Source organism: Hylobates moloch, unplaced genomic scaffold (genome assembly GCF_009828535.3).
Source record: "Hylobates moloch isolate HMO894 unplaced genomic scaffold, HMol_V3 SCAFFOLD_54, whole genome shotgun sequence".
NCBI classification, from domain to species: domain Eukaryota; kingdom Metazoa; phylum Chordata; class Mammalia; order Primates; family Hylobatidae; genus Hylobates; species Hylobates moloch.
Window position 1 is genome coordinate 98,769 of NW_026652329.1, and position 20,369 is coordinate 119,137.

The 20,369-nt window shown below is 41.9% G+C and overlaps 1 protein-coding gene across 3 annotated transcripts in view; it reads right to left on the reverse strand.

Annotated features, from left to right (window-relative positions):
* LOC116463702 (zinc finger MYND domain-containing protein 12) overlaps positions 1–20,369 on the reverse strand; it is a 32,481-nt gene that overhangs the window by 1,921 nt on the left and 10,191 nt on the right. For 2 of the 3 annotated variants that reach the window (XM_058434814.1, XM_032146917.2), the window contains exons 2-7: positions 17,552–17,693; positions 16,112–16,283; positions 7,918–8,087; positions 4,627–4,749; positions 3,476–3,587; positions 1,123–1,268 (exon numbers count right to left, since the gene is read on the reverse strand). In XM_058434814.1, the coding sequence (XP_058290797.1) occupies positions 1,123–1,268; positions 3,476–3,587; positions 4,627–4,749; positions 7,918–8,087; positions 16,112–16,283; positions 17,552–17,614 (786 nt within the window). In that variant the 5' untranslated portion in view covers positions 17,615–17,693. Of the gene's footprint in view, positions 1–1,122; positions 1,269–3,475; positions 3,588–4,626; positions 4,750–7,917; positions 8,088–16,111; positions 16,284–17,159; positions 17,294–17,551; positions 17,694–20,369 lie in introns of those variants that run through there. The other variant, XM_058434815.1, reaches the window with a different exon arrangement.

The window sequence follows — 20,369 nt, forward strand, 5'->3', positions numbered from 1 at the left end:
CTCCTCCTCCTCCTCCTCCTCTTCCTCCTCCTCCTCCTCCTCCTTTTCTTTTTTGAGACAGGATCTTGCTCTGTCACCCAGGCTGGAGTGTAGTGGCACAAGCACAGCTCACTGCAGCCTCAATCTCCAGGGCTCAAGTAATCCTCTTATCTCAGCCTCCCGAGTAGCTGGGACTACAGGTGCACACCTCTATGCCCAGCTGATTTTTTTATTTTTAGTTTTAGTAGAGAGTGGGTCTCATTATGTTGCCCAGGCTGGTCTTGAACTCCTGGACATAAGCAATCATACCGCCTCAGCCTCCCAAAGTACTGGGAATACAGGCATGAGACACTGTGCCTGGCCTGGTTTTCTTTATAGCAGTTTCTACTATCTGAAATTATATTAGACATACATATGTTTATTTCCACTCCTCCAAAAAATACCAGTGCCATGGAGATAGGAAACGTATGGATCACCACTGTATCCCCAGTCCCTAGATTAGTGCTTTACAAATGGTAGATTTTCAATAAATGTTTGAATGAATGAGAGAATCAACCAATAAATCAATAAACCTGAGACATACCACTTACTGTCTGTAAGACATTGGGCAAAGAATTGACCCTCTTGGTGCCTCAGTTTCCTTGTTTTTAAAGTAGACATAATAAAATAGCTACCTCATTAATGTTGGTGTAAGCATTAAGTATGATAATTGTGTAAAGGGTTTAGGCCAACAACTGGTATGTAAAAGTACTCAAAAACAGTTACTTTTTGAATCATTTCATGGCAATGCATTTCTGCCTGAATCCCTGCAGCAACAGGGAACTTAGTAACTGAATGGAGTTAGAGCGGCTACTACATCTGTCCAAGGCTCCCCAGAGCCTTCCTGCCCTGCAGGCTTCCCAGCACTGCCCCAGACTCCCTTTATCTGTGCAAGACTGGGAACCCTCGGGGGAAGAAGACAATCCAGCTTCCATTACGCAGGCTGGACTCAACACAGGAGAAAAGTCATGAGCATCTGAACCTCTTTGGAGTGAGGCTTGTTCTGAGGGCAAAAGCTATTGGAATTGGGCAAAACACAAATGAGTTCAACTAGATGAATTTCTACCTTCATTTTAGACCTGTTGCTTTTTTAGGGAAACTTGCCTTTGAAGAATTCATCATCAGGTAGTAAAGCATGACCAGGATCTTCAGAACAAAGATGGTTTTTTGGGGGGCTTTGTCAGATGTAGATTCTCGAATGTTCAAGATTGAAGTCAGGATGCGAATGGCTTCTGCTTCCTGGGCTTCATCTGCATTGGAAGGGGAAGAAAGAAAAAACAGGCTCTTGGCAACTGAGTCTGCCCTCATCAAAAGCACTCAGCTGTTAAAGGGCCTGGTCTGCTGAAGCCTTCCCAGGGGCACTGGTGGAAATAGCACCAATTGCAGCAAGTTTTTTACCTAGAGGACTCCCTCCAGGTGCAAAGCAGGAAGCCCCAAAGCAGGAGTTTCAGACCGCTTTCCAGCTTTGCTTAGCATGCCATTATCAGAGTAGCCTAAAAATATGCTCACTCCCACAGGTCCCAAAGTAGCTAAGGTTTCTCTCTTTCGGAGTCCTGAACTCTAGATCTCTTGGGCTTGCAAACACAAGAATCTGTCACAGGCAGATTCCTTGGGTCCAATTCAGCTTCCAGTCTATAGCTGAGAGGACAGAACTGGGGGAAGGGGCTTCTTGCAGCTGCAGCAGCTTAACTCTTCTAGTCTAGGCCACAGATGCGTAAGCAACAACCTTCATGCTTCCCTCTGAGAGTCTGTTTACTATTTTCCCCAGCAGTTTTTGGTCCTACTTTAGTCATCATTTACTGAGAAGTTACTACATGCACTTAAAAGCACTTAGACAAGTACTAAGCTTAGAGAAAAAGACGAAAACGATATACACCATCATGTTAAGGTTGGCTATCTTTGGATATCTATGATTTCCAAGTTTTCAGCTGTAACATGAACTATTTACATAATGAGAGAAAATTCAATAAAGTTATTAATTTTTTAAACTTTAGCTCAAAACCTCTCCTCCAAAGAGCCTTCCTTCTTCAACACCACCCAACTGTCCTCACCTCTTCATTCTGGGACTCATCTTGTAATCTAATTTGTACTCACAGGAATGTTCTTTTGTTATTGCCTATAGGTTCTATATCACCAGCTGCACTGTATGTCTCTTTTGAGCAGAAACTAGATCCTCTGTGTCTTTTCATTGTCTCTGAAGGCACAATGCTGTACGGTACTATTCAACACTTAGCCCTTTGCTGCGAATTGGGCAATTTTTTTTTGCTGCGAATTTGTTGGAATTGGGCAAAACACAAATGAGTTCAACTAGATGAATTTCTACCTTCATTTTAGACATGTTGCTTTTTTAGGGAAACTTGCCTTTGAAGAATTCATCATCAGATAGTAAAGCATGACCAGGATCTTCAGAACAAAGATGGTTTTTTGGGGGGGCTTTGTCAGATGTAGATTCTCAAATGTTCAAGATTGAAGTCAGGAATACAGTTTAATTCAATTGGGCCCTGCCACTGAGAAGCTCACTGTTCAGTAAAGCATGAAGCTAAGGCACCAGAAGAAATCAGCAATGCAACTTCTGTGTAGAGTCTACCTTGGCTTATGCGTCCTGCAGCAAGAGTCACCAACCCCCAGGCCATGGACCAGAACTGTTTTGTGGCCTGTTAGGAATTGGGCTGTGCAGCAGGTGGTGAGCAGGGGTGGTGGGGGCGAGCAAAGCTTCATCTGTATTTACAGCCACTCCCCATTGCTTGCATTACCACCTGAGCTCCACCTCCTGTCAGTTCAGTGGCAGCATCAGATTCTCTTAAGAGCATGAACCCTATTGTGAACTGTGCATGCAAAGGATCTAGTTTGTACACTCCTTATGAGAATCTGATGCCTGATGATCTGTCACTGTCACCCATCACTCCCAGATGGGACCATCTAGTTGCAGGAAAACAGGCTCAGGGCTCCCACTGATTCTACATTATAATGCATGGTATAATTATTTCATTATATATTACAATATATTAATAATAATAAAAACATAGTACACAATAAATGTAATGCACTTGAATTCTCCTGAAACCATTCCTCCCACGCCCTCCAGTCCATGGAAAAATTGTCTTCCATGAAATGGGTCCCTGGTGCCAGGCAGAGATTCGGACTGCTGCCCTGGAGGGATAACATAGAAATGGATGCTCTACAGAAATCACAGGGGGCTTTGATGGGGTCTTTTATTCCTCTAAATCTGTCCCTTAGTAACCTCCGAATGGCTATGTGTGACGATAGGGATCTGAATTCTTCCCAACACTGGTAAAATCTCTTTGATCCCCGTATCTCAGTTTTCTCCATCAGCAACATGGGGAAGGTAGCAATGGTGCTTCATGACAGGGACAGCTGCTTTCCCTCTTAGGGACAAAGTCTGTGTATTGGGTGAGATGAAGTCACTACTCTCCCTTCAGGGAAAACTGCCACTTACCCAAGCCAGTGTCATTCTCAAATAGTTTGCCCAGTAAATCCATTTGTTGGGTGTGAGCCTGTGAGAGGACTTGATAGTGATTGTTCAAATATGCATGCCAGATCTCAGAGACCTGTTGGGAAAAGAGATGGTAATATGACAAGCAGGCCAGATCTCAGCCGTCAGACTAGGCAGGTGAGGAGAATAGCGCATATGGCCGGGCTTCTGGACAAAGTGGAGGTTCTCTCTCCTACTGTGCCTGGAGGCAGAGGGAGCCCTAGGAGCCCAAACAGGCCTGGCCAAGGTAAGTGTGACAAGTGATGGGCTGCAAAGGGCCTGTGGCAGCTCATCTTGGGGTAGCCCTAGTGGGGTCTAATAACAGTGGCTATCTTTTGTACAGCACACAAAACACGAAACCTTTACATCCTCACAACATCCCGATGTAATATTCTTATTATTCCCATTTTACATGTAAATAAACTGAGGCTCAGTTTATTTAGTAAACTGAATTTAAACTCTGGTCTATCTGATTCTAAATAGCCAGAATTTAAACCCTGGTCTATCTGATTCTAAAGCTTTTAAGCTACAGCAAAATGCCTCTTTCTCAGAAGCAGGTCTAAAACATGAATCAACAATCAGCAGAAAGCCTATATTACACATTTATTACACAAATGATTGCCTGCTAAGTGAGGTGGTACTATATGGAAACAACTGACATTTTAATATACTGGAAACAGTTTAAAACATTTTATATGTAAATATGGAAATTTCTCATGTTCTTGGATCCCTTGACAGGATCTTGTAGCAAGAGACTTCCCTTGGAAATCTTCTTCTCTATCGCACACTTCAACATGCCCACATTAGCTTGCTGCTATGGGTATGACACAGCATACAACTGTCTATTTGAAGGGGTTTGGCTCTTACTGACCTGTCCTTCATTATTCATTAATCACCCTATGGATGTTAAGGGTTAGTCTATTTTGGTAGTGGAGACACTGGAAGAAAGAAAATGGAGTATATCATGTATCAGGCTATATAATCTTGGGTAAGCCACTTCATCTCTCTGTGCCTCTCTTTCTCATGAATGGTATGTTTTTCATGAATAGTCTAATACAAGTCGTAAGACACCAAGCCTAAGAGTGAAGGCTCAGCTCCCACATTCCCCAGCTCACCTTGGTGTACAATGTGTCTGCCAGGTCCAACTTTTTAAGGTCATAGAATATATTAGCCAGGTGGAAGTAGCCTCCTGAAGTCCTAATGTCCTCTGTTCCAAATGCACAACTGGCAAAATAAATCTATAGCAGGAGGAAGAAGGAGAGTGCTTGAGTTCCTTTTGCAAATCATATATCTGATAGAGGACTTGTATCTAGAATACATACAAAAAACTGTTACAACATTCCAATTTAAAAATGGGCAAAAGATCTGAATTGACATTTCTCCAAAAAGATATTCAGATGAATAATAAGCACATGAATAGATGCTAACATAGTAATTAGGTAAATGCAAAACAAAGCTATAATGAGATATCACTGCATCTGGGATGGCTAGAATCAAATACAGAAAATAAAAAGTGTTGGGAAGGATATGGAGAAAATGAAACCCTCACGCATTGCCAGTGGGCATGTAAAAGGGTGCAGCCTCTGTGGAAACAGTTTGGTAGTTCCTAAAAAAGTTAAACATAGAGTTACTACACGACCCAGCAACTCCTCTTCTAAGTACCTACCCACAAAGACTTGTACGTAAATGTTTATATCAGCATTATTTAAAATACACAAAACATAGAAACAACAAAAATGTCCATCAACTGATGAACGCATAGACAAATTGTGGTATATCCAGGCAATGGAATGCTAATCAGCAATAAGAGGAATGAACTGTTGATACATGCAACAACATGGATGAATCTCAAAATAATCATGCTAGGTGAAAGAGGTCAGATGCAAAGGACCACACAGGATTCTGTCTGTATGAACTGTCCTGAGAAGGCAAATTTGTAGAAACAGGAAGTGGTTGCCTGGGGCTGGAACAGGAATGGGAAATGACTGCAAATGGATACAAGGGATCTCTTTGGGGTGATGGAAATGTTCTGAAACTTGATTGTGCTCATGGTTGCACTACTCTGTAAATTTGCTAAAAATAATTTAATTGTACCCGTAAAATGGGTGAATTTTATGGTATATATCAATAAAGGGGTGTCTATGTGTGTGTGTGTTTAAAAAGCTAGGCTAAGGAATCTGATCTTGTGCTAATTCTTTTTTTTTTTTCTTTTTTTTTTTTTTTGAGACATAGTCTCCCTCTGTCGCCCAGGCTGGAGTGCGGTGGCGCGATCTTGGCTCACTGCAACCTCGCCTCCTGGGTTCAAGAGATTCTTTTGCCTCAGCCTTCCGAGCAGCTGGCACTACAGGCACACACCACCACACCTGACTAATTTTTGTATTTTTTGTATTTTTTTTTTTTTTTTGGAGACTGAGTCTCACTCTGTCGCCCAGGCTGGAGTGCAGTGGCGCAATCCTGGCTCACTGCAACCTCTGCCTCCCAGGTTCAAGCAATTCTCCTGCCTCAGCCTCCCGAGTAGCTGGAATCACAGGCACATGCCACCACACCCAGCTAATTTTGTATATTTAGATGGAGTTTCACCATCTCAAACTCCCGACCTCTGGTGATCCGCCCACCTTGGCCTCCCAAAGTGCTGGGATTATAGGTGTGAGCCACCACACCTGGCCTACTAATTCTTAACTGTGTGGCCCAGCTCAGGACAGAATGTGCCTCTGCTTAATTTGTTGGAGGATGTAGAGTATAGAGAGGAAACACAAAGAATTGTATTAGTCAGGAGCCCAGGTGGAACTAGATGGCACCCTCAATAAGATTGCCTGAAGACAGTTTAGTGGAATTATGATTTGACATGTAGAAGGGTTAAGAAACCAACCAGGGCTAGGGAAAAGCCCTACGAGTAAAACCAACAAGGCCTAGTGAAACACCCGGGACTACCAACAGCAAGAAACTATTACCATCCCTACACCCGAAACAGCAAGGGGAGGAAACAAGGTTACCAGGGCCCAGCAAGAGCCAGCACTATGGAAGAAGGCTGCCTGACAGGAGCTGTGGCCACAGAGGAACACTGTTCCTGCCAGATCAGCGGTGGGCAGAGAGACAGCAGGGAGAATCAGTGCCTCAGCCTTTTTCTCCTCCTACTCTCCACTCCCCTACCATACCTTCCACTCTCCAAACCCAACCAAGGCCAGAGAGCAATGGAGTCCACAGAGGTTGTGTAGTCCATAGAGGTCAGGCTCCCAGGGCATAGAATAGGGCAGAGAATGGATATGGGGTAGTGGAATTTAAAGAATAACCAGTGTAAAATTTAATTTATGGACATCGTACAGGCAGGCCACCAGAGGAAGGGCTGCTTGGTGCAGAGGCCAGAAGAGAGGCTGAAGAGAGAACCAACCTGCATGGAGACTGCAGTCTGACTCTACGCTAACTCAGATTTCACACCCAGGAACTCTGTTCTCTGGTAATATTTTCCAGTACTGAAATTTTGAAAGAACAATTCAGTTATCACCCTCAACATCCCATCTAACCCTTGTACAGAGTTTTATCATCGATAAGCGCTTTCTTATACATCTAGCTCTTTTAAATTTAATAACCAACACTCTGAAGTAGAGATATTACTGTTATTTTTAAAAATAATAGCCAAAGTACTGTACATGTATTGTCCTATTATTAATCTTCGCAATGACCCAATGAGGCAGAGACTATTTTATTATTCCTGTCTTGCAGGTGATGAAAGAGGTGAAACAAATTTTCCAAGACTATGTGGCTAGTGAAACAACAGATCTGTGACTAGAAGCAAAGCCCTTCTCTCTCTCGCTGTCTTTTTTTTTTTTTTTTTTTTGAGATGAAGTCTTGCTCTGTCGCCAGGCTGGAGTGCAGTGGCGCGATCTCAGCTCACTGCAACCTCCACCTCCCAGGTTCAAGCGATTCCCCTGCCTCAGCATTCCGAGTAGCTCGGACTACAGGCTTGCACCACCACGCCTGGCTAATTTTTTGTATTTTAGTAGGGACGGGGTTTCACCATGTTGGCCAGGATGGTCTCAATCTCCTGACCTCATGATCTGCCCACCTTGGCCTCCCAAAGTGCTGGGATTAGAGGCGTGAGCCACCACGCCCGGCCAGCAAAGCCCTTCTCTTAACGAGTATGCTGTTTTGCCTCCCTTTACTCTTCAGGGCAACTGAAACTTCAGGAATATGTGACCTGGCCAAGGTTGAATAGCTATGAAGTAGAAATGCTTGAAGTTAGGTCGGTAGAATTGTGTCATGGCTAACATGCCACCCAATAATCAATTGTAAACAGAAAGTTTTAGAGAAATGCACAATTTTTAAAAAAATAAACAGATTTTGGAAATATACAGGTGTTATAATTTAGATTTTGGAAATATCCAGGTGTTATAACTTAGCTTGTTTACATCATTGGCCAGATGATAACGGGCTTCTTCATAGTTTTTCTTAGCTATATAGAGAAGTCCCAGATTCCGATGCAGTAAAGAGTGGGTGGCATTACTACAGTCAGTTGATTTGAGGACTGTCCACTGGGCTTGGAATAGATATTCTTCAGCCTGAACGATTCGGCCCAGACCTGCCCAAAAGCAGAAAAGAAGGTTATAATTCATATCCAGGCCAAAGAACACATGAGGAAATATGAGTCATTTCCCATTCACTCATGTATTCATTGACTCAAGTATATACTGACACAGAAAAACTCATACAGGAATGTTCATAGCAGCCTATTCGGAAGAGCCAAAAAAAAAAAAAAAAGAGACAATGTAAATGTCCATCAGCTGATGAGTGGATGAACAAAAGGAGGCATCTCCATCTCCATCTCCATATCCATAAGTGGAATATTACTCAGTTATAAGAAGGAACGAAGTAGTGCTACCTGCTATAATTGGATGAACTTTGAAAACACTATACTAAGAGAAAGAAACCAGACACCAAAGGCCACATATTGCATGATTCCATTTATATGAAATGTCCAGAATAGGCAAATCCATAGAGATGGAAAGCAAACTAGTGGTGGCCAGGCGACAGGGAGTCCAATGCAAGGGAGGCACTAACAGGGGGTCCAATGCAAGGGAGGAACTAAGAGGGAGTAACTGCTGACAATTACAGGCTTTCTTTTAGGGGTGATGAAAATGTTGTGGAAATAGATCATGGTGATTGTTGCACAACCTTCAGAATGTGCTAAAACCACTGGATTGTCCTTTTTTTTTTTTTTTTTGACAGAGTCTCACTTTGTTGCCCAGACTGGAGTGTAGTGGCGTGATCTCGGCTCACTACAACCTCTGCCTCTCGGGTTCAAGTGATTCTCATGCCTCAGCCTCCCAAGTAGCTGGGACTGTAAGCATGTGCCACCACGCCCCACTAATTTTTGTATTTTTAGTAGAGACAGGGTTTCACCATGTTTGCCAGGCTCGTCTCAAACCTTTGACATCAGTTGATCCACCTGCCTCGACCTCCCAAAGTGCTGGGAATACAGGCATGCGACACTGCGTCTGGCCTGAATTGTTCTTTAAAAGGGTGTATTTTATGATATGTGAATTATATCTCAATTGTGAAATATATATATGCATATTTAATACCCTTTATGCGCCAGGCCTTGTGTTGAGTGATGGGGATTCAAAGTGCAACATGAAAACAAATGTATTTACAATATAGTATAATTGCAATAGAAACACAAGCTTTGGAAGTGTCAGAGGATAGGAAATGTTTAATTCTATAGAAGAGATGGAGAGGGACACTGAAGCAGAGTCTGAGCTGGGTTTTGAGGATGAATAGAAGTTTTCCAGGTAGATAAGGCAGGGAGAACATCCCAGGCAAAAGTAACAGTATGTGCAATGTCATAGAAATATGAAATAATACGTTATGTTCATAGAACTATACAGAGTCACAGCTGCAGGGAATTGGTTCCAGAACCCCCATCAGATACCTAAATATAAGGATGCTCAAGGCTCTAATATAAAGTAGTGTAGTATTTGCATATAACCTATGCACATCATTCCTTATACTTTAAATCAACTCTAAATTACTTATAATACCTAATACAATGTAAATGCTATGTAAATAGTTGTTCTACTATATAATTTTTGTCTTTTTTAAGTTTAAATTTTTTCTTTTTTTTGCTTACTAGCCCACAAGTAACATCATGTATTGTTTTTATTTGTATCATTTTTAATCATTATATTATTTTTAAAAATATTTTTGATCCATGGATGCTTGAATGGGCAGATGCAGAACCTGCAAATATGGAGGGCCGACTGTATTAGCCTGTGATGCTGGAGCACAAATTGTGAAGGACAGAATGGCAGAAAATGAGGCTATGGTGGTAGGCAAGGGGCAGGTCACAGAGGGCTTAGTGAGTTATGCCAAGGAACTTGATGCATGTGGATAAAAACTAGAGGATTTTCAAAAAGGGCGAGAGAATCGGATTTATATTTAGAAAGATCCTTTGGAACCAATGTGGAGGAGGGACCAGAGGGGAGGAATAAAGGTAGAAGATTCACTGGAAGATGTCTGAAATAGTTCAGGCAAGCACGCTTAAGAGCCTGAAACAAGACAGTGAACTAAGGAAGAGGAGATCCAAAAGAGACAGGAAGTGGAATGGACAATGCATGGTTACTAAGTGATGTGGAAGGTAAGAGAAAGGAAAGCCACCTTTATTGCTAATATTTAGATACTCTGGACACTTAAAGCTTTTTGTTTATTACATATCATCTTTACATAAACAGAAGCCTGCCTACCTGCTTGGCTTCTGGGGAAATTTGTCGGAACTGAATAGAAAGCCACTACATCAGTGTGCTGCAGGGCAGGAGGCGTGCTCTGGGAGTGAAGCATTGGTGTGATAGGTGCTGCAGCAGAAACGGCATCAACGAAGGGTTAGGAGGTAAGGACACGAACCCCTCATAAGCCAACCCTCTGCTCCTCTGTGTCCTTCCTGTCAGACCTAGTTCATATGTAAGCATGCTTTTTATTCTAGTTGTAACCCTACATCACTGAATTAAAGGAAAAGAGATGAAGAGGAAGCAGTCTACAAGAAGAAGCAAGTAACTTTGCCTGATGGAAGGTCAAAGTGCAAACTAAAATGGGAAACTACTAGATGAGGAGCACGAGGCCTAGTCCCTGATCCTGGCTCATGTGAACATGGCAAGTCACATCTTCCCTCCAGGCTTTGTCTGTAAAATATGAGGTTTAGGCTGAAGTCCTCTCACATTTGAAGAAGCAAATGACTCTTAACTAAGATTGTTTAGATGGGAAAAAAATGGTACAGGGCATTGACAAATATTGGAAATTTAAAATTTTCCACATCCAGTTCTCACTCAAGAAGGCAACGCCAAAGAAGGAAGACTCCAAGACCCAGCTGAACCAGCATCTAAACAAGCATCAGTCCTAAAGGAAAAGGCATACTTGGGAGAATAAACTGTGAGGCTAGAGAGAGAGAGTACGGTGAGAAGAATGGGCTGCTACTAGCCCATGAGATTACAGTCAGAATTAAGATTGTGACCAGTGAGTGCCTAAGTTCAGGCCTGCCTCTTATGGACAGTGCCTACCTGGAGAGGCATAGGGTGAAGTGGAGGTGCTGGAGACATAAAATACTATCCCTTAGGGTGACTTTACTAGTGTACGGAATTGAGAAAGGACAGCCACTTACAGACCAGTGGTACTTGTCTGACGGGTGAGGCAACAGGCTTATACTGGGTTAATGGCAGATCTGGGAGATACTATGGGGGAAGATTTTGCAGGACTTGGTGATGAAAGTGAAGGAATGCAGCATACAGCAGTCACAGCTGAGTCAAAGGTTGTGGCTGTGAGGTGCCCAGGGGAAGAAAAGGGAATTTGTATTTATTGAAGATCTGTTATTTGCCCAACATTGTGCTAGTCCCTTTGCATCTGTGGTCTAAGTCGGCCAACAACCCTGTGAAATAATCATCAGATGAGGAATTTGAAGCGGAGGCAACTTCATTCATTCATTCAACCAACCATATATTCACCTAATTGATTGAGTCTCTATCACAATGTGTGATGCTCAATGCACACTAAGACATGATCCCTGACTCCAAGAAGCTTAAAATCAAGTGAAGTAGGCATACAATAAATAGACAAAACACGAGTGCTGTGAAGGAAATGAACAGAACACAGTAACCAAAATGCTAGCTCACTGCAGCCTCCACCTCCTGGGCTCAAGCAATCCTCCCACCTCAGCCTCCCAAGTAGCTGGGACTACTACAAGTGCATGCCACCATGCCCGCCTAATTTTTTTTTTAAGAGGTGAGGTCTTGCTAGGTTGCCCAGGCTGATCTTGAATTCCTGGGCTCAAGAGATCCTCCCATTTCGACTTCCCGAAGTGCTGAAATTACAGGTGTGAGTCACCACGCCTGGCCAGTTTAAGCACATACCTGAAGGATGATCAAAAGCCAGCCACGTATGAGAGCAGAAAGAGCATACCAGGCAGAAGGAACCATGTATGTGAGAGCTCTGAGTGAAGAAGAGCTTGGTGCCTGCGATCACCCAGCCAGTAAAGAAAGAGCTGATATTTGAACCCAGGCTCTCCTGCTTCCAAAGCACTGATAACAGTGAGGGGAGATGAGCAGGGTGGCTCCTCCTTGAAGTGTTCCTGAAAATGTCATTTCTAGTTGAGTAAAATTTCAAAGTTTTACTAAAAAGAAAAAAAAAAGCTGAATTTCTGTTATCTGTCCACTCCAGTCTGAAGGAATCTCTAAGATGGGAAAGAAACATGTGCACAGGAAAGTGATTCTTTAGACTTCCAAAAAGGTTAGCAAGGTTTTAAACCAATGACTGGAGGTACAGTGAAATCTTCCATTTAGACAGCACTTTCCAGACTTCAAAGCACTTTCATGGACATTACACTCGAACTCTTTTCATCCTTAAAAGAATCCTGTGAAGAGAACTCAGATTCAACACATACTCACACAGTGCTCACGAGGTTTCAGGTACTGTGAAATTATTTTTTTAGTACCTTCTCTGTGCTAAGTGCTGGGCTGAGCGTGAAGACATCTGTGATGAGTGAAGAATAGACACAGATCCAGTTCTCCCTGAGCTTACCGTCTACTGGAGCAGGGAGACAATTAAATAATCTCATCAATGAATACAATTATTAATGGAGTAAGTGCTCAGAAGAAAGGAGTAGGTCTTTAAATGAGTATATTAAAAAAGAGACCTGGCTAGGTGCGGTGGCTCACACCTGTAATGCCAGCACTTTGGGAAGCTGAGGCAGGTGGATCATTTGAAGCCAGGAGTTCAAGACCAGCCTGGGCAACATACTGAAACCCTCTCTCTACTAAAACTACAAAAAATAGCTAGGCGTGGTGGTGCGTGCCTGTAGTCCTAGCTACTCTGGAGGCTGAGGCGGGAGAATCACTTGTCCCTGGGAGGCAGAGGTTGCAGTGAGCCAAGATCAGGCCATTGGACTCCAGCCTGTACAACAGATCAGGACTCTGTCTAAAAAAAAAAAAAAAAAAAAGGGAGACCCAACCTGGTCTAGAGCCCTGGGACAGTTTCTAGACAAGGCAGTAGTAACCCTTGAGCTGAAACCTGAAAGATGACAAGAAGTTAATTTGGTGAAGGGAAGAGGAGGAGAAGCAGAGAGAGTGGCTACAGAAAAGTCTTTCCCAACAAGGAAATCATCGTGCTTCTGAGGAACTGAGAGAAGGCCGGTCGGTGTAACTGGAAGGGAGTGAGAAAATAATTCAAGAGAGACAGGTGATAGAATTGAGGTGACAGAATTTGTTAAGGGCTAGATCAAGCAGAGCCTCATGGGTTGCTTTAGAAATGTGGTCTTTATTTAGAGGAGTGATGGGTCACATTTTTGTATGCAAACCAGATTAGAGGGAGGCCAGAGAAGATGTGGGGAGACCAGTTAGTACGTAGTGGTCTAGATGAGAGATGATGAGACTTGGGCTAAGGTGACTTTTCCAGAATCCCATAGCTAGCCAGTGTCACAGGTAAACAGAACCTGGGCTGTATTATCTTGTCCAGTGCTTTTCTCATTAGTTTGGAGGAAAGACAGTCTGGAATGGGGTGACAGACCTGAGCAGGGTGAGCAGGGCATTCCTGCAGGCAAACAGCCTGGTATGGGGAGTCGGAACCCATACAAGGGAGGAGGGATCCATGCAGCAGAGGCAGCCTGGAATGGGGAGTCAGAACCCGTGGAGAGGGAGGAGGTATCTGTAAGGTGGAAAGGATGGAGTTAGACAGCGGGGATTGATTCATGTAGGGGAACTGATTAATATGTAAATAAACTAATGAAAGTGAAAGCTGTCAGCAAAGGGAGTTGCAATTATGGAATGGAAGTAAATTAGATTGAACCCTGTGGTGCTGAATTAGATCTGGATCAAACAGTATTATAGACTAGTGGTTATACAGATATTGATGTAGATATATAGATATAGGCTGGACACAGTGGCTCACACCTGTAATCCCAGCACTTTGGGAAGCTGAGGCAGGTGGATCACTTGAGGCCAGGAGTTCAAGATCACCAACATGGTGAAACCCCGTCTCTACTACAAATACAGAAATGAGCCAGGCATGGTGGCACACACCTGTAGTCCCAGCTACTTGGGAGGCTGAGGCAGGAGAATTGCTTGAACCAGGGAGGAGGAGGCTGCAGTGAGCTCAGATTGCGCCACTGCACTCTAGCCTGGGTGACAGAGTGAGACTCAGTCTCAAAAAAAAAAAAAAAAAGATATATAGATATAGAAATAAATACAAATGTAATGTGTGTATACATACACCCATTATTATATTTACACTTACTCCCTAACTCCACTGAGAAGGCCTGGGAGCAGTAATACCCCAATAGCATGAATACATCTAGTGCACAGCTTTTGGCTTCTGAATTTCACTTTCCACTGAAAGAAATCAGGGCTCTTTAGAGGTATGTTCCAGAAAGCAGTCAAGTGAGCAAAGAACAAATGGGGTTGTATCTAGGAGATGCAGAAGCCAGCTTGAGTGGGGGCTGCCACTGGTCAAATCAGGGACAGTTTGAGAATCAAATTAATGATAGTAATGGATTTAAGCCCATTGAATAAAGAGGCAATACTGATATAAATAACTAAATGAATACTTTGAAAATTTCATGAGGAATGGGATATTTATATAGTTTCAAAGGACCTCTCCATGAAATGAAAATTTCAGTTATTAATTACAGAAGGGTGAAAGTAACATTACAGGGAGGAAGCCTGGCAGACACCATCCTAGTAACATAATTAAAATGAACATCATCAGTAATGAAAAAAAAAGGAAACATGCCAGTTTATAGGATGGGATGAGAACACAGCATCACCTCTGTACTGTTTTTGCCAAAAATCCATAACCTGAGTCCCATCATCAGGAAATATCAGACAAATCCAAATTGAGACATATTTTATACAATTGGCCTGTAACCTTTAAAAGTGTCAAGGTCATAAAAGTAAAGAAAAGGTTGAGAAACTATTCCAGAGTTTTATTGCCAACACATGGCAACGAAATGAAAAGTGTGATCCTGAACTGTATCGTTTTGCTATAAAGATGATATTGGGAAAATTCAAGAAACTTGAATGGGGTCTTCTTAGATGACAGGGTCCCCTTGTGTGGTTCCCATAAAGACATTCTCCTTCATAACCACAATACAATCTATCTCATTTACTAAGGGGACACTGAAGTATTCTAAGGATAGGGAACCAGGTGAGCAACTTACTCTCAGAGAACTCAGGGGATAAAAGTTATTTATATTGTACTTAATTTTAACAGTTTTACTTTTAAAAAAGTTTTACTTTTAAAGAAGCACTTTTTTAACGGTGGCTATTAAAACATATGAAGCATTTTTTTAAACGGTGGCTATTAAAATATATGAAGTGTTAGCACAGTGCCTAAAACACCGTAGATGCTCAAGAATGTCAATTCCTCTCAAAATGCCAATTTTCCTTTTGTAGTAGCCACCACATAGGGTATCTGCTAAGTCTGTTCTATACTCTCAGAATTGCCTCTCCCATCTATAGGGGTGGGTTCCTGTATTTCTGAACTATGCGACTCTGATCCCAGGGAACAAAGGTGGATCCCACACTCAAGCCATGTCAACAAAATTCTGTCTTCTACGAATTTGTAATTGGAAATCAGAAGCTAATTAGTTTCTACTGCCTACTTCGAACCTAGAAAACATGTAAACTGAAGAACTCCATCTGACATTTTGGGGTAGCTGTCTTCCACAGTGAGCATAGGGTAGACAAATCTGGTCTGCAGAGAGGGAAAATAGCGAAGCAGATACCCAGAGAGAAGTAGATACAGGAGACAAGGCCCAAGAGAGAACAAAAGGCACCTTGAGCCTTGGTTCCTTACAGCATTCCAATTCTAGTCCCTCATGAAGCCTCAGCTCTTGTAGGATACTACAGCACCCTCACAGAATTCCTCCTTTTTGTGCAGGCCAGCTTGAGTGGATTTCTGCCAGTTGTAGACAAAAGTCTGTGACATCTCCTTCCCTACCTTGTGCTAAACTTTACAGCAACCCTGCTCCTTCTACAATAGGTCTCATGGTGCCACTGTCAATCATTGGTGTGACCCAAACATAGCACCACTTAAGGGATCCAAGCATATCAAGTCGGTTTCACTCACCAAGGCTAGCCTCGGCCAACAGCAGGTAAGCAGGCACAAGCTCTACGGAGCTCAGGCCGTACAGGGTCACACGGAAGCGAAGGGAATGCAAAGCTGCTGGTACAGCATCTTCGTGTTTCCCTTCAAAGAGGTATTTCTGGGCTACGGTGTAGCAGAATTCAATCAAATACTTCTGTGGAAGAGAGAAACAGACTATCTGAGACAGTCTAACGTTAAAGGCAAAGGTGGATGTAGATGGCCCTGGGGATAAGGCCAACACCTAATGACCCAGTTAAAGGCACATAGTGAGCCTGCCTGTATTAGAGTGGACGTGAAGCCCCACATAAGTGATATAAGAAGGCAAACTCTGGACTATGAGCTCCTTAAGGCCCAGGAACATGTGTCTTTTCATCTTAGTTCAGGGCTTGGCATAGATGAATGCTCAATATAGAGTTATCAGATGAATAAATGAGTATTATTTTTATAGTTCTAATAAAACTTTACTTTAGCAAAGCTAGCATGTCTCAGGACAATCTGAAACTTTCTGCCTTCCTAGTTGAGTTAATTTTGAGAGAAACATCTCATTTTCCCTCTGGAATTACCCTGTTTAGCTAATATCACAAAAAACTTTAACTCTGCATCGTTTTAAGGCTATCAAAGTGTCATAACACTAAAATGGATGGATCTTATGTTTAGAGATTTATGGCTTATAATAAGGGGCTAATTTTTTAGAGTGATTGAGATGCTCAACACTCAACACTATACATAATAATAGTGGCAAGTTTTGCTAACCTCCTTTATTTATTCAGTAGTATATCCATACATCATTCTTAACCCTCCTATTATGTGGCCAGGCTCTTGGCATCTGTGGACGTTATGGGCTGAATTGTGTCCCCTGCCAAAATTCATGTGTTGAAGCCCTATTCTGCAGTCTGTCACAATGTGACTATAATTGGAGCTAGGGCCTGTAGAGAGGTGATTAAGTTAGAATGAGGCCATTAGGGTGGGCCCTAACCTAATCTGACTTGTGTCTTTATAAAAAGAGGAAATTGGACACACAAAGAGATACCAGGCATGCTTGCACACAAAGGACCATGTGAAGACACTGCAGGAAGGCAGCCATCTGCAAGCCAAGGAGAGAGGCCTCAGAAGAAACCAAACCTCCTGACCCCTTGATCTTGGACTTCCCAGCCTCCAGAGCCGTGAGGAAATAAACGTATGTTGTTTGAGCCACCCAGTTTGTGATATTTAATTGTGACAGTACTAGCAGACTAATACAGTGAGTATTTAGTAAATGTGGAAAACAACAGACTGAATGGTGTTGAGGACTTAAAAAGATATAAAACAAAGTCTCTGCTCTCAGTGAGGTTACAATTTAGTAATCTCAACACAGTTTGACCCTTGTCTTGGGCAGCTTCACCGCATCTAAAACTTAACCTTGGAAAGTGCTGCAGGCCCTACCTGCCGCTGCTGCAGCTGCTGCAGGCCATGCTGCCGTTCTTCCTCCGAATTGTAGAAGGGCATGCAAGTGCGCAGTGGAATCAAGAGCTGACATATTTTCTCATGGATGCTGTCCCAGTCAGCTTTCTGATGTACCACCCCACTGACAACAGAAACATAGACTTCATGATCTTTATATTTGGCATGACTTAAGATCCCATTAACCCTCCTACCGGCCTATCCCTAGACACCAGAAAAGTAAGCCAAACACAAACCAGGCAGGGAGCTCAAAGCCATTTCTGAGACTCAAATCTCTTTCCTTTCATGTGGTTATTTGATGGTGTATAAACTGTGTTGGGATTGGAGAGTATAATGTTTCTGCAGGCACACATTCACATTCTGAAGTCACACAGGGATGCTGGCATGCAATTGCTCATAGTGTTCTCTTATAATCTCTTTTATTTCTGCAAGGTTGGTAGTAATGTCCTCATTTTCATTTCTGATTTTAGTAATCTGAATCTTCTTTTCTAGGCCAGTCAACCTAGCTAAAAGTTTGTCAATTTTGTTGGTCTTTTCAAGGAGCCAACTTTTGGTCTCATTGGTTCTCTTTGTAGTTTCTTTATTCTGTTTTATCTCTGCTATAATCTTTAATTTTCCTTTCTTCTGCTAGCTTGTGTCTATACCCACCACAGGGCTGTGTATAAAGGAGTTTATAAATATGTTTTAGTTTGCTCTTCTTTTTCTAGTTTCTTAAGATGAAATGCTAGGTTACTGATTTGAGATCTTCTTTTCAATGTAACGTATATTAGTATAAATTCATATGAGTACTAAATTCATATAGTAACCTCTGAGTACTGCTTTGCCAGCATCTAAGTTTTAGTATGTTGCTTTTGCTTTCATTTATCTCAAAGCATTTTCTAATTTCCCTTGTAATTTCTTCTGTGACTCATTGGTTAAGAGTGTGTTATTTCTACATATTTGTAAATTTACCAAATTTCCTTCTGTTATTGACTACTAATTTCATTCCATGTAGGTGGAGAACATACTCTGTATGAAATCAATCCTTATAAATGTATTGAGATTTATTTTATGGTCTAACATATGGTCTATCCTGAAGAATGTCCTATATGCACTAGAGAAGAGTAGGCACTCTGCTGTTATTGAATGGTGTTCTATAGATATCTGTTAGGTCTAGTTGGTTTATAGTGTGGTTCAAGTCTTATATTTCCTTGCTGATCTAATTGTTCTATGCATTACTGAAAGTGGGATATTTGATCTTCTATCTAGTTGTTCTATTCATTACTGAGAGTGGGATATTGGATCTTTCATCTAGTTGTTCTGTTCATCACTGAAGGTAGGATATTGAAGTCTTCAACTATTATTATTAAATTGTGTATTTTTCTCCCCAGTTCTGTCTGTTTTTGCTTCATGTATTTTGAAGCTCTGTTGTTAGATGCATACAATCATGGGTTTTTGCATTTCTATTGCTTATTACACATTTTCACTTAAATGTGAGTTAACTGTTTGATTCCATTTATACGTATTTCAAAACAGGTAACAATAATCTAGAGGAGGGGTCAGAAAAGTTTTTCTGTAAAGGGTCAGATAAATATTTTAGGCTTGAGAGCTACAGGGTCTCTGTTGCAACTACTCAACTCTGCTGTTGTAGCACAAAAGCAGCCACAGACAATATACGGCCATGTTCAAGCACCTTCTTGGACAACATTGCCAACTTCTTGGACAATAGAAATGCAATTAAAGTGTTTTCTTTACAAGTTATGACTGCTACCAAAGAAATGACAGAAACCATTTAAAATGTTTTTGGGGAGGTAGAGAATTATTATAAACAGATCAATAAAAGCACTTAGCCAGGATATAGCTGAGTTCCACAGGGAATTTATCAAGTGGGGCTTATAAGCAATGGAAGTGTTAACTTAGATGCCTGAACTTTTGTTCCACTGAGAGCAACTGACATATCTTGCCTTTCTAAATAAAGTGAGCTTTATTTATATATTTGCAGGCTTCTTGCTTATTGATCTGTCCCACCCATAACACCTAACACAGGGTCAGGGATAAAGTAGGAATGAATAAATGCTTTCAACCAGGGCTCACAATTAAGTAGCTTGTGAGCCAGAAATGTTTTGTTTGGCTATTATCACATTTTTTTTTAAGCTGAATTTGAAAGTCTTTAAGTAGGGCATTCATTCTACAATTCACCACTGATCCTATAGCTTCCTATTATTGAATACCACTTCACTGTTTGTTTTCTTAGTAATCTGCAATATTTTTTGCAATAATTTTTCCTTTTGACATATGAAGTGCAAATTTAAATGCCACCACTGGACAGGAGGAGAAAACAAATGGTGAAGTGGTATTCAAGAACAGGAAGCAATAGTATTTGTAATGAATTACAGAATGACCACCCTGACTAAAGACATTTAAACTCATGTAAACCTATGGTACTGAAGTCTCTTTTACCTGTCACCAATGTTTTAGTATGTACTTCCATAAAATTACCTTTTCTTAAAAACGTTCTACTGTCCTGTAATCCCAGCACTTTGGGAGGCCGAGGAGGGCGGATCACAAGGTCAGAAATTCGAGACCAGCCTGACCAATATGGTGAAACGCCGTCTCTACTAAAAATACAAAAAAATTAGCTGGGCATGGTGGCGCATCCCTGTAATCCCAGCTACTTGGGAGGCTGAGGCAAGAGAATTGCTTGAACCCGGCAGGTGGAGGTTGCAGTGAGCCGAGATGGTGCCACTGCGCTCCAGCCTGGGCAACAGAGAAAGACTCCATCTCAAAAAAAAAAAAAAAAAAAAAGTTCTACTGTGTCTCT